We start from the raw sequence: 15,503 nt of genomic DNA, 5'->3' as shown, positions 1-15,503 counted from the left end.
TGAGCTGCTGGATTAGCCTCTAAATGTGACTTCAGCTCTCTGGACACAGGGACTCCTGTTGTTGATCAGATCACCACCAACGCAGGGCAAGAACAACACAACCGATGTGGAGCTGCAGATTCTCCCGAGAAAGCCGTAACGGTGACGAAGCAAATGTTGCAGATACTCCAAAACTATTCAGAACATCTCGACAAATCTATCGGGAATTGAACCCATGACCTTCTCACTGTGAGGCAACAGTGCTAACCACTAAGCCACCGTGCTGCCCATAATATAATGTAGTGTAATATAATATAATATAATGTAATATAATATAATGTAAGTTGGGACGTTGTGTAAAATGTAAATAAAAACAATATCAAATCAAATCAATTTCATTTATATAGCGCCAAATCACAACAAACAGTTGCCCAAGGCGCTTCATATTGCAAGGCAAAGCCATACAATAATTACAGAAAAACCCCAACTGTCAAAACGACCCCCATGTGAGCAAGCACTTGGCGACAGTGGGAAGGAAAAACTCCCTTTTAACAGGAAGAAACCTCCAGCAGAACCAGGCTCAGGGAGGGGCAGTCTTCTGCTGGGACTGGTTGGGGCTGAGGGAGAGAACCAGGAAAAAGACATGCTGTGGAGGGGAGCAGAGATCAATGATTCGATGAATACAATGATTGCGTGTTGTTGGAAGAAAAGGTGATGTAACACAGTGGTAAATATACCACTGTCCCAGCTTTTTTTTTAAACGTGTTGCAGGCATCCATTTCAAAATGAGCAAATATTTGCACAAAAACAATAAAGTTTATTAATTTGAACAGTAAATATCTTGTCTTTGTGGTGTATTCAATTGAATATAGGTTGAAGAGGATTTGCAAATCATTATATTCTGTTCTGTTCTTATTTACATTTTACACAGCGTCCCAACTTCACTGGAATTTGGGTTGTAATATAATATAATATAATATACTCAACAAAAATATAAACGCAACACTTTTGGTTTTGCTCCCATTTTGTATGAGATGAACTCAAAGATCTAAAACCTTTTCCACATACACAATATCACCACCAATATTCCCTCAAATATTGTTCACAAACCAGTCAAAATCTGTGATAGTGAGCACTTCTCCTTTGCTGAGATAATCCATCCCACCTCACAGGTGTGCCATATCAAGATGCTGATTAGACACCATGATTAGTGCACAGGTGTGCCTTAGACTGCCCACAATAAAAGGCCACTCTGAAAGGTGCAGTTTTGTTTTATTGGGGGGGGGGATACCAGTCAGTATCTGGTGTGACCACCATTTGCCTCATGCAGTGCAACACATCTCCTTCGCATCATCCGTAAAGAGAACACCTCTCCAACGTGCCAAATGCCAGCGAATGTCAGCATTTGCCCACTCAAGTTGGTTACGACGACGAACTGGATTCAGGTCAAGACCCCGATGAGGACGACGAGCATGCAGATGAGCTTCCCAGAGACGGTTTCTGACAGTTTGTGCAGAAATTCTTTGGTTATGCAAACCGATTGTTTCAGCAGCTGTCCGAGTGGCTGGTCTCAGACGATCTTGGAGGTGAACATGCTGGATGTGGAGGTCCTGGGCTGGTGTGGTTACACGTGGTCTGCGGTTGTGAGGCTGGTTGGATGTACTGCCAAATTCTCTGAAACGACTTTGGAGAGGGCTTATGGTAGAGAAATGAACATTCAATACACGAGCAACAGCTCTGGTTGACATTCCTGCTGTCAGCATGTCAATTGCACGCTCCCTCAAATCTTGCGACATCTGTGGCATTGTGCTGTGTGATAAAACTGCACCTTTCAGAGTGGCCTTTTATTGTGGGCAGTCTAAGGCACACCTGTGCACTAATCATAGTGTCTAATCAGCATCTTGATATGGCACACCTGTGAGGTGGGATGGATTATCTCAGCAAAGGAGAAGTGCTCACTATCACAGATTTAGACTGGTTTGTGAACAATATTTGAGGGAAATGGTGATATTGTGTATGTGGAAAAAGTTTTAGATCTTTGAGTTCATCTCATACAAAATGGGAGCAAAACCAAAAGTGTTGCATTTATATTTTTGTTGAGTGTATAATGTAATGTAATAATATAATGGTGCCACACAACAACAAACAGGCACGTGAACGCCCACGTGCACACAAATGAGTGCAAGTCGACCTGCAATTTATAACATGTTTGTACAAAAACAACAACTCTGTCTGGTGTAATCGAGCAGCCAAACCACCGCAAACAACCAAAGTGGCACCTGCAGGCTGAGCAGGAGCAGAAAACAACCATCAAAAACTTGACAAACCCACCAAAAAAAAAAAAAAAAAAAACCTGTATAACTTCAAGATTCCTTTGTCATTTTTATGTGTCGCATAAAAATGAAACTGTTTCACACATTCACCAGTTAGTCAGTAATTCAGTGCAAAAAAAAAGCCTTTGAAATGACAAATTAACAAATAAAAGTAATTTAAAGAATATACATTTAAGGTCTGTGATGTTGCACATCTTGTCTTTCTGCCTGAGCAGAAGGACCTCCGGAGATGAACCTGAACAGGTTGACCTCAGAGGTCAGCAGACGGTATATTTATCAGCTTCAGAGGGATGAGCAGGTCGCAGCCCGCTCGGGCAAACAGTCATCAGGAGCAAGAGGCAGCCAGCGCTGCATTTAGGTCATCAGGAACACCTCAGAAGCTCAGAACAACCACAAACCATCACCTGGAGTCAGTAATTACAGGTGAAAATATCGACTAGAAAAACAACGCAACATCCACACATCACAACAAGAACAGGGAAGGAAGTCTTATCTGCATCCATCAGTCAGATTGTTACTTAAAAATACAATTTTAATGACAAGTTAAAACGTTCAAATTCAGAGTCACAACTTTGTGACAAATGTGTGAAAAAAAATTCATTAATGAAGGTACTTCTTAGTGTTTGTTGTTTTCTAAGGTAAAACTACCTGCTCTTTCAGATTTTAGCACTTAGAAATGTCTTAATATGACCTAAGTGCTAGCTGTTTGTGTTTTCAATAAAAATGCCCATAAAATAGGCATTTTTCTGTGACAATATTTTTATGTTGTGATTTTTTTTCAAGCAATAGACTAGCTGAGTGACAATTTTTTGGCAAAATCTTATGCTTTAGGTAAGCTATGATACTTATTTGACTGTGGTGTTTTTTTAAAAGCTATATTTACAAACTGCATACCAAATTATTCAGTGGGTCCTGTGCAATCCACGGATACCTTACCATAAGTAATATAACTGTAGTTAAGAAAAAGTCTTTCTCAACCCATACCCCTTAAATTTAAGTCGTTTAAAAAAAATATATATGATGTTGCAAAAAAAAAAAAAAATCTCATTCCTTCAATTTTGAAACTAGACTCCTAAAACCTTAACTGGTTTCATATATATATATATATATATATATATATATATATTTATATATATATATAGTGCATCCAGAAACTATTCACAGCGCTTCACAGAAACATTTCTGCTGCTTTGAAGGTCCCGATGAGCACAGTGGCCTCCATCATCTGTGGCCTTTTATTGTGGGCAGTCTAAGGCACACCTGTGCACTAATCATGGTGTCTAATCAGCATCTTGGTATGGCACACCTGTGAGGTGGGATGGATTATCTCAGCAAAGGAGAAGTGCTCACTATCACAGATTTAGACTGGTTTGTGAACAATATTTGAGGGAAATGGTGATATTGTGTATGTGGAAAAAGTTTTAGATCTTTCAGTTCATCTCATACAAAATGGGAGCAAAACCAAAAGTGTTGCGTTTATATTTTTGTTGAGTGTAGATCACATGGGCGCTTCCCTCAACCTGTGCAAGGGTTAGCGGGAAGGACACAGTGACAGCCAGTCAGAGTCAAGAAAGGCAGCGTGATGTCAGCTGGTTGCTCGCTTGAACAAAATAAACCAAGATGGTGGAAAAACGCTCTGAAACATCTTATTTCTGTATAAATCTAATGTGTTCCTGGTTAAAACAAAACAAAAATAATAAACATTTTCTTACATGGACTTTGAGAACTGATTTTGGGTCATTTTGTGGTGCTGAATCTGAATCCGAGCTCAAATGTCCTCCATCACATCACGTTTTTTTTTGCAATCTCCATGTTCCATATTGATGGATTACACAGTTCATTCACTCAGTTTGAGGCCACTAATCGCCCAAATGCAGATTCAAAAGCAAAGTTTTTAAACCGGGATCATGAAATGTGAACAAGATATAAGAATATCATTTATGACTCTGAAGAGGTGTGACAGACTGCAGCTTCTGGTCCAGTGTTTGATATGAGAAATCTGTTTTCATATCTCAAAAATGTGATGTGATTGACAAAAACTAACACCAGATTCAGATTCAGCCCCCAAATTACCCAAAAACATGTGTTGACCAGCACTTTTAAATCTAAAAGCTCTGTTATTGTAACCAGATAAAACCACTGAAGTGATTTACAGACATCTCACAGATGCCAGCGTGCACGACCCAGGAACGCCCATCATGCATGTGGGTCAAGTCAAAGGTCATCTCAAAGCCTTGTGCATGTGCACAGGCTTCCCCCTGCACGACAGGGTGAGAAGAAAAAGGCGATGTTCATTGTGTTTGGATTTCAGCAGAAACAACATTTTATCTGTTCAGTGACATTTGAACGACTGCACAGCTTTAAAGCATGGATCAGCTCTGATCACCTTCTTAAGTTCTTCATCCCGGGAATATAACAGAAATCAAAAATAAAGGGAATTTATATTCACACAAGTTCACTGTTATGGCATGAATGATCAGTTCAAGACTTAAAATATCCAGTTTTCTGCATTGAATTATTAACTGCAGATCTTCACGTTGTTAATTCTAAAAATGGTTGCAGCACAGCCGATACAAAACTACACAACAAAATACACAAAACTACACAGAGGACAACAGCAACAAGAACAACAACAGACAACAAAAGTAACAACAAAAACAAGAACAGCAACAACAAGAACAACAACAATGGCAAGAGCAACAACAAGAACAACAACAAAAAACAAGAATAAAACCACAACGGCAACTGCAACAACAAAAATAACGGCAACAACAACTGCAACAGTAACAACAAGAACAACAACAATAGCAACAACTAAAACAACAGCAACATGGACGAGCAGACTCCTGCACATTACCATCTTCTTCTTCTTCTGTGTGTGTCACTGACGACCATCACAGCAACAATCCCAGAGGGAGACGAGCGGCTGTGGACCAGAAGCATCTCCATTCTACACAGACGAGGGGCTGAACAGGACCTCGAGGCAGTGGGACTCACTCAGGCTCAGGCTGGAGTCCGTCTTCCTCCCTCTCTGTGACTGACTGTCCTCTCTCGCCTGTCAGGAGCAGAGTGACCAAATATGTGGAGAAGTGAGAGAGTCAGAGGGAGAGCACAAGAGGGAGGAGGAGACAAAGTGTCTCATGGTCAGTCTTCCATCATTTTTACTTCCACTGAGGTGGTTTTCTTTCTGAGCTTGTTGAAAAATGAATGATTTCAGTTTAACCCAACAGCTCTGGAAGAGGTTGCGTCAGATCAGGGATTACACTGGTGCAGTGGGCTGCTTTGGGTCCATCACCATCTACCTGCTGCACCCAGGTGATATGTGGGCGTGTCCTTGGCGTTTCCCAGCTGCTGGAGTCTTCAGCGCTGATGCACGTGCACGCTGGATCATGAGCCACGTGGTGTAGCATCATGAAGTTCCCTCACAGTGGACAGAAGACACCTCCCCCGAGTCCCTGTGCAGTAAATGAGTACTCACTGACACGACGTGGTCTCACAGAGATCTGGTGCACGTGTCTCCTATAATAAATGTGTTTTTAAATACATACAGTGCATCCAGAACGTATTCACAGTGCTTCACTGTTTACACTTTATGTTACAACTTTATTTCAAAATATAATCTCTCCAGCGTGTCCTGGTTCTTCCCCGGCGCCTCCTCCCAGTTTCATGTACCTGGAGGACCTCCTTAGGGAGACGGTCAGAGGACATCCTCAGCAGACGTCTGAACCACCTCAACTGGCTCTGTTCGATGTAAAGAAGTAGCAGCTCTACTCTGAATCTTGGATAACTTCTCACCCTGTCCAGGAATGTCAGCACAGATACCCGACACATAGATTTCATTTCTGCCACTTGCATCTGTAATCTTATTCTTTCAGTAATCACCCAAAGTTCATGACCACAGTGTTGGGAAAGTGTAGGAACACGGACCCACAACAGGGGGCGCAAATGAACGGACAATGGAGAAAGTCAAATCACAAAGTTTTACTGTTGTGAATTCACACAACAAACAGATTACAAATACAGCAGTAACCGAATTCCAAAGGTGTCGTGTGGGCAGGCTCGACGATAGGAGACGTCTGTCCGAGTCGAACCGGAACCACCCGATTTCCTCTGCCACCGAACCCCGGGGATACTGGAGCCGCCAAGTCCCGAACCCCAGGTGGCCACTGCCTCCGCTCGTCGGATCCGGTACTGCTGGCAAGGAACAGAAACAGTCAGGTGTGGGTGCGGCTGCACCCAGCAACACACGGGGTGGAAACACCACCTCCACCTCTTGTCAGGAAAATACAGGTGAGTGCAGGAATGTGAGTACTTATCCAAAATACAGTCTCCTGCTGTCTCTTCTCTTTCTGTGTAAAGGCAAAAAGTATTCAATGGTCAAAAGATGATCTGTTTGGCTGGATACGTTACCTCCTTGGTAGAGCGATATCTCGGCAATGAGGTGGAGATGCCGTCCTGCTGATATACCTCCCTGTTGATTGATATCAGCTGTCTCGTCTCAGGTGAGGGCGCTCCTGTGAGGCGGCAGCGCCCTCTGGTGCCTGGAGCCCGCACTCCAGACAGGGCGCCCTCTGGTGGTGGTGGGCCAGCAGTACCTCCTCTTCAGCGGCCCACACAACACACAGGTGAGGACAGGAGCATGAATCGACTGGTATATTAAGAGCCTCGCCTTCCGGCTCAGCTCTTTCTTCACCACCAGGGGTGTCAGACTGGGGGGCTAAAGGGTACTATGTACCCAGGGCCCAGAGCATGGGGGGGAGCACAAAAAACTGGCATTAAATACATTTTTGTGTTGCATGTCTTTAATGTTCATACAATTCATGTTGTAAAAGGATATAATTTGAATGTATAAATGTTGTGAAACATAATTCTGCTCTAACAATAATATTGAAAGATCTCTGAGGGCCCTTCCCAACCCTGCACAGTTGTACAATGGTTTAGTCCAGGCGCACAGGCGGCATGCTGCCCCACAGACACACATCCCACACGGGATCTCACAGAAAGTGGAGGTGTTCAGTAGAGCTGAAACAACTAATTGATTTAATCGATTATTAGAATAGTTGTCAAATAATTTAGTCATCGATTAGTTGTTAAATAACTTTGTTTTACCGCAAATGTTTAATTTCTTCCATATAAATCAACCGTTTCTACAGCACGGCTTTGCTTTGAACCTTGAACCAATCGAAGCAATGATTCGCAGATCGAAGCAGTGCTTCAACTGCTGCTATGTTGATTCATTCATTTTTTTTATTTCACTTTATCTTAATTTTTCCCCATTAAAACCCAAAGAGCATATGTCTGTGAGTAATATTTACCTTTTTATGTTAATCTGACCTGTTAAAAGAGTTTCAGTCAGGTTTCAGAAGTCATCATAGTAGAGAAACAGCATTAGTGAAGGTTACAAATGATCTTCTTATGGCCTCAGACAGTGGACTCATCTCTCGTCCTGTTAGACCTCAGTGCAGCTTTTGATACTGTTGACCATAAAATTTTATTACAGAGATTAGAACATGCCATAGGTATTAAAGGCACTGCGCTGCAGTGGTTTGAATCATATTTATCTAATAGATTACAATTTTTTCATGTAAGTGGGGAGTCTTCTTCACGGACTAAGGTTAATTATGGAGTTCCACAAGGTTCTGTGCTAGGACCGATTTTATTCACTTTACGAGGTCTGTGAGAAAAGTATCCGTCCTTTTTATTTTATGCAAAAAATATATGGATTTGATTCATATGTTTTTACGTCAGCCAAGCTTGAACCTTCGTGCGCATGCGTGAGTTTTTTCACGCCTGTCGGTTGCGTCATTCACCTGTGGGCAGGCTTTGAGTGAGCACTGGTCCACCCCTCTCGTCGTTTTTTCATTGCGAGGAAATGGCGGAATGATTTGGGCTTTGTTCCATCAGAATTTTTTCAGAAACTGTTAGAGACAGGCAGCTGGAAACCATTCGGAAAATTCAGATGGCTTTCGGTGAAAATTTTAATGGGCTTCACAGAGATTAAGGAGTGTTACTACTGCTTTAAGGACGGCCCACAATGGCGCACGGCGCGCCGCGCTCCGAGCCGAGATCGACAGGCAGAAACGACCATTTCATTTCTAAACGGATCGCTGTATGGATCCGGGACCATTGTGTGAAATTTCTCTGGTTATCACAAGAGCTGGACATCAGCCATTTTCCGGCAGATTTCACTTTTAACAAGAGATTTTGTCATGGAAAGCCGCGCGGAGGCTTCGCGCGTCACGGCGGATTCACTGATGGAGCGAGACAAAGAACGCCTCCGTTTTGGAGTGTCAGAGGACAAGTTGGGACATGCCCAGCTCTCCACAATTTCTCTTATACTCACTCGACTGGTAAGCCACTGAAAGCCGAGATAGGCATGGGAGTTTTTCCTTCCCACTGTCGCCAAGTGCTTGCTCATAGGGGGTCGTTTTGACCGTTGGGGTTTTTCTGTGATTATTGTATGGCTTTTGCCTTGCAATATAAAGCGCCTTGGGGCAACTGTTGTTGTGATTTGGCGCTATATAAATAAAATTGATTTGATTTTTGATTTGATGATACCCAGCTTTATCTATCCATGAAGCCAGAGGACACACACCAATTAGTTAAACTGCAGGAATGTCTTTCAGACATAAAGACATGGATGACCTCTAATTTCCTGCTTTTAAATTCAGATAAAACTGAAGTTATTGTACTTGGCCCCACAAATCTTAGAAACATGGTGTCTAACCAGATCCTTACTCTGACAGACAGAGAGAGGCAGAGAGACAGACAGAGAGAGGGACAGACAGACAGAGACACAGACAGAGAGACAGAGACAGACAGACAGAGAGAGACAAGCAGACAGAGAGAGAGAGACAGACAGAGAGAGAGAGAAAGACAGACAGAGAGACAGACAGACAGAAAGACAGGCAAAGAGACAGGGAGAGAGAGAGAGACAGATAGACAGAGACACAGACAGAGAGGGACCATATTTTCACCCTGATTGACAATCAAATAAACAAAAACAAAGACAAACTATTCTCCTGTTTGTTGATTTCAAAAAGCATTCAATTCCATTTGACCCAAGGGTCTGCTGTCCAAACTGTTGGAAATGTTATGTGTCGGACGCAGCTCGGAGAACCAACCAACGTTTGAAGGACCCAGTATGAAATAAGCAGAGCACGGTACAAAGGCTAACTGAATTTAATACATAACAGTGATGTGATACAAAACAACAAAAGAGTGTGCGGTCTGGCGTGGTGGTGATACGGTGCGCTCCCAGCAGCGCTAACGGTCCGGAGCCAGAAGCCGTTCGGACCCAAGGACCCCGCCGACACCCCCCAGGTGGCCGCAACAAACCGAGTCTGTGAAAGAAGGAACCATTATGTGAGTCCACACTCTACACACAGAGAGACCACTCAAAGGTGTACATAAACAGCAAACACTTCCTGGCTTAATTACTAATCAGCTTCCCAACCTGCAGGCATGGAACATCCAGTTCACAAAACTCCACTGCAGTGGAAGCCGATACATGACTAACGTACAGCTCAATATAATAAGGTGTGAGGGACACCACATTTACTGACTGTATAAACGTTAGTCACAAAATCTAACGTACCTCAGGAAGTGTGCTGACGAGCGTGAGACCTCACCCCCTCCTCTTTCACAGACCGTGCATCAAACCCTGGACGTTCTCTGCATCCACTGATGATGAGATGGCTCCCGAGACGACGATCTCACCCGTCTGGTCACAAGGTCGAGTCTCTGGCAAATACACACTGTATACTGCACTCTTAAATGCCACCATGTTCCAATCCATATAGATGCACCACAGCTGTGAGTCCTGACGAGCCGCAGGTGATCAGGGTGAGGTCCTGATAACCTCAGCAACACAGCCACTCAGTCCCAAATGCAAGCCACCTGGAAGGAAAACCAAAAGACAGAAACAAAAAGGCAGCCAGGCCCCCCCAGCCATACAACAGGAAAGTGGGGTTGGAGCACAAACATATGACATCATAAAGTCAATGTACACAAACAAGTGGGACAAACAGACTTCTTTCCCCAAAGCAGGGTCGTAGACAGGGACGCAGACAGGGACGCAGTTTGAGCTGTGTTTGAGCAGTTTCTGTGTACTTTAAAACTAAAACATATAGCTGATATTTTCACTTTGTAAAATGAGACATGGTGTTAATTATAATAACTTGTCCAGAATTAGTTTGTTTAAAAGTTTAACCATAAGTCAAAACTGTCTGCCTGTGCTAGACTCCAGTGAAATGACCGCCAGGTGTGAAAAAAGTGATTTCTCTCTCTCTCTCTCTCTCTCTCTCTCTCTCTCTCTCTCTCTCTCTCTCTCTCTCTCTCTCTCTCTCTCTCTCTCTCTCTCGCTCCTTTCTTTCTGGTAGTCAGCTCTTCTCTGCTGACAGAGGATTGACCACTGCCTTTCATAGCTGTCTGTCTGCTACAAAACGTGTAACAGGCAGGCACTAAAATAATTTTTTCCCGCTTTATAAATGTTTTTAACTGTTAAGCTTTATTCACTATGCCCACAAAAACATGTTAGCGGTCTGAAAGTTATCAGTACAAAATTTATCTGAAGCTAATTGGTCCGCAGATGGTTTTCAAAGTTATCTGAAAAGCTGATCCGCTAACGAAAAAGTTAGCTTCAATAATTAGTGGATTAATGGAACTGTGCCCACCACTGCTCACATTGGATAAAATGTCCCGTCCGATCACAATGTATTTCCAATAAAAAACCCTGAGCAGTCTGGACGTACAGACCTACAAATTAAAGTTCAGCTCTGACACTTGCAGATTTGAGGAAAGTGGGACCGGAGTCATTTCCCTGATTAAAAGTCCGTTTTATTTTTTTCACTCTGTGCTCAGACTCGGACCTGATGTGCACCTGTTAAATCAGACACAAAAAGCTGTGACTGACACTTTGCTGCTTTCAATCCTTCGTCTCCCTTCATATTATAACAGTTTTTACAGTGCACACTGATTAAAAATGGATCAGAAAAGACCGCAACTTTACAGCACAAAGTTGATAAAAGAGGAAAATGTACAGCTTATCTTTGATTTGGAGGTGATGATTGTAAAAATAAAAGCTTGTTGAGGGTCAAATGAGTCCAGAACAAAGCATAATCCAGAGACAAAACTGTCACACACGTCATAGCATGACACAGAGTTAAAGAGCTGCAGCTGCATAAATCAGGCTTTAAATTAATTAAATAAATCATAAATTATAAATTTATGCAAATTTGATAGCTTAACTATTTTTATATTTATTTTGATAGCACCTGTACCCGGATGTGTTGTTGTATGTGGTTAAATGATTTTAAAAAAGGTTGAAAACATTAAAGGTTCATTCAGTAGTTCAGCGCAGTTGGAACCAATATGGCGCCATGTTCTGAGTTGACACCACTCTCCCTATCAAGGCACTCTACTAAAAATCAGTCCACCCTGCCTTCACTGCGCAGGCGTCATTAGCCGCGGTTTACGCTTTATCGCCTCATTTCTGCTTCAAACTGCCTCCGGGCATCATCTATCTCAGCAACAATATCTGAAGCTTTTGTACAACAATCAATTCCACATAAATTCAACATTATTTCATCATAAAAGACGGATGATGTGATCAGAGCACCACAGGTGCACGAGCTGCTAGCTGATGTGTTCACTGAGCGTGGGTCATTTCAAAGCGTCATGGAGTTTCGCCTCATTTCTGCTTAAAACTAACTTTAGAATGAGGTAAGATGTTTTATTTTGTCCAGTTAATCCATTTGATCGCTTTGGGTGAAGAGACTGTCTCAGACGTGCTGCTATGGTCCGAAATGATCCATGCGCAGTGGAGGCAGGGTGCACTGATTTTTAGGGGGGACCGTTCAGTCTGCGACACCGGGCATCACTCTAGTGGACACAGAAATCAAAGGCCTGTTTTTGGCAGATGACCTGGTGTTGTCTTGTCTCCAACCAAAGAAGGACAACAACAACAACTTGACCTTAGACACTGTTTCTCCCAAACCTGGGCCTCGACAGTGAATCTAACCAAGACAAAAATGATGATATTCCAAAAAGGACCCAGCCTCCAGCCACACAAATATAATTTCTTCCAGCATCAGACGGTACTGGAACACAGAAAAAACTACACCTACCTCAGAATAAACATCAGCACCACAGACAACTTCAACAAAGCTGTAAATGACCTGAGAGATGAGGCAAGAACGGCTTTTTATGACATCAAAAAGAACATCAAAGTAGACATCCCAATTCAAATCTGGCTCAAAGTATTGGACTCTGTCATGGAACCCATTTCTCTTTATGGTTGTGAGGTCTGGACCTGCTCACCAAGCAAGATTTAGCAAAATGGGACAAACATCAAACTGAGACTCTGCATGCAGAATTCTGCAAATCCATCCTCCACGTCCAACGGAAAACACCGAACAACACATGCAGAGCAGAATTAGGATGATACCCACTAATTATTAAAGTTCAAAAGAGAGCAGTTAAATTTGATGAGCACCTTAAAAATCATGACCCCAGTATGCTGCATAACAAAGCCCTGATCCACAGAGAGACCGTAGAGAGAGACGCCCCCTCAGCCAGCTGGTTCTGGGACTCTCTACACAAACACAAATCCTGTTAGACTAAACCAAATTATAAGAAAACAACAAGAAAACTATGTGATGCTTAAAAAAAAAAAAAAAATCAACCAAACCCGGAGTAAATTGGAATGCTGTTTGTCCCTAAACAGACAGAACTCGGTGGCAGAATAGCTGAGCACTGTGACCAACCCAAAGCTCAGGAAATCCTTGACCATGTACAGACTCAGTGAGCACAGCCTGGCCGTGCAGAAAGGCTGCCACAGACAGTCCTGGCTCCCCAGAGAAGACAGACGGTGCACCCACTGCTCACAACACCAGGTGGAGACCGAGCTGCACTTCCTGACCACCTGCCTGCTGCACCAAGACATCAGAGACACGAACAGAGACACAGATCACAAACACCCAAACAGACTCTGAGAGCAACATCAACAAACTTCACTATCTGTTGGCTGAAGGACATCAAACACAGCAGCAAGGTTTGAGACATGAAAAGAAGGAACAGCGGACACAAACCACCGTAAACCCAAAACAGGAAATGAAACCACTACGTCTCTTTATCTATGTATAACACATTTCATAGGAGAGTATATTTTTACACAGAAAGCACAATTTTTATTATTTCAATCCCGCATCTCCTGTTTACACATTTATTCACTGCAGAATATTAACTGTATTGTACATCTACTTAATTCTTATTTGTTGCTCAACATGACACTTTGACAATGAAAATGTATGTTTCCCATGTCAATAAAACTCCACTGAAATGAAATGTGTGAGAGAGAGAGAGAGACAGACACAGAGTCAGCAGCTGAAGCAGCTCATCTGTGTCCTCGCCAGAAGAGAGAAACTGTTGTTTCCACTTTTGTCATCCTTGTTCTCGTCTCTCATTAAATCCTTGATATCCTCTTCTTCCTTTTTTTCCTCTGCAGGTCATTGTGGTAAATTACAGATCACACTGAACCGTTGTATATTAAAATAAATGTTTGATTATATATAGTATAAATATTTATTTTGTTTATTTATCTACCAAATTGTAGATGCGTGTGTGAAGATGGATGTGTGTCTTGGTGAGGACGCTGACCAGGCGTCTCAAACAGGCCCCGCCCATCATTAAATACACAACATGATGATTTTCTTCCTGCACATGGAACCAGAAGGTGTCTCAGATTTGGAAAAACCCTCAGTGAACGAATGAACACAGGGATAAATGGCGATGGAGTCACGAGGTCAAAGGTTAGAGGTGTTTGTCTGCAGGAGAATGACTTTGTATCAAACGAACCGACAGTGAGACTCCGATGAGGAGGATGACTGGCACTGTGAGGGAGCGTCAGCTTTGACAGTTTGGTCATGTGACCTGTTTCTCTGTGTAGGTTGCAGCACGCAGGTGCCTCTGCATTCAGGACACGTCAGGGACATGCCCACATGGACCGGTGTTCAGCCGGGTGGTTGTCATCCAGGACTCAAGGCGGCTCTGTGTGTCCTTGGATGGTGGACACTCCCACACTGGACTTGAGATCACCGGTGGACTGGTTAGTTCCCCTGTGGTTAGTTCCCCTCTGGTTGGTTCAGAGTCCGCTCACTCTGCTTAAATATGTGACAGCTTTAGTTTGAATTCAGAAAAACTGTTTGGACTAAAGGTTGGTATTTGTGTCCCGGCAGATTTAAAGTGTTTAGAAGCTGTTAATCCTGACGGGTGACACAAACAAATGCACCTCGAGCCTCCAAGTGCCTATTTTTACCATCAGCATCTCAAACACGCGTCAACCCAGATTCAAGCTAACTTTAGCGGCTAACAGCTCATTAGCATTCTGTAAAGCAGTTAACAGAGCTGCAGGTTTGATTCCTTCACGTCACAGTGCATTCTTCCTTTGTGTGTGTGTGTGTGAGTGTGTGAGTGATGGTTCAGGTGTTTTTTGTTTTATTTGGTAATAACAAGTACAAGTGTAGTATAATAAGAGCTATGATTGGAGACGAGCGAACAGAAGACACCTGATGTCACAAAGTAACAAAATCAAATCTCTGATTCAATTCAATTTCAAATTATTTAATTTATATAGTGCCAAATCACAACAAAGTTGCCTCAAGGTGCTTCACACAAGTAAGTCTAACCTTACCAACCCCCAGAGCAAGAACACAGGCAACAGTGGTAAGAAAAAAAACCCTCTGATGATTTGAGGAAGAAACCTCAAGCAGACCAGACTCAAAGTGGCGACCCTCTGCATGGGCCATGCTACTGAAACAATTAACAATACGAATATACAGGAAATTTTGGGAAATTTTGCTGGTGCACAGGATGAGAGGCCTGCAGAAACAGACACCACACCCATCTCTGGATAGAGCCACACCACAAACAGACAGAAAAAACAGAATCAGGCATCAGAAAGTCAACAAATACAGTATAATTTATCAGCATTAAACAACAAGAAAATCAGAAGAAATACTAAGGTGATCGCCGGCCACTAGCCCTAAGCTTCACTAACAGACCCAGACTTTAGATAAAGTTGAGGTTGCAACCCGCTCCATTTCCTAATAAAATGAATTAAAAGAGTAAAAAAGCATAGTAACATACTATGCCAGTATGCTAGCCATATGAAAGGGAAAATAAGTGCGTCTT

At 42.7% G+C, this 15,503-nt stretch overlaps 1 protein-coding gene across 1 annotated transcript in view; it reads right to left on the bottom strand.

The window, feature by feature from the left end:
- Positions 1-4,509, bottom strand: part of LOC117511523 — an 85,134-nt gene extending 80,625 nt beyond the window's left edge. The window contains exon 1 of the mRNA XM_034171533.1: positions 4,477-4,509. Within this exon, the coding sequence (XP_034027424.1) occupies positions 4,477-4,509 (33 nt within the window). The remainder of the gene's footprint in view (positions 1-4,476) is intronic.
- Between the last annotated feature and the right edge of the window lie 10,994 nt (positions 4,510-15,503).

Source organism: Thalassophryne amazonica, chromosome 6 (assembly GCF_902500255.1).
Source record: "Thalassophryne amazonica chromosome 6, fThaAma1.1, whole genome shotgun sequence".
In the NCBI taxonomy this organism is placed as follows: Eukaryota; Metazoa; Chordata; class Actinopteri; order Batrachoidiformes; family Batrachoididae; genus Thalassophryne; species Thalassophryne amazonica.
This window is presented reverse-complemented; position numbering and strand designations above follow the sequence as displayed.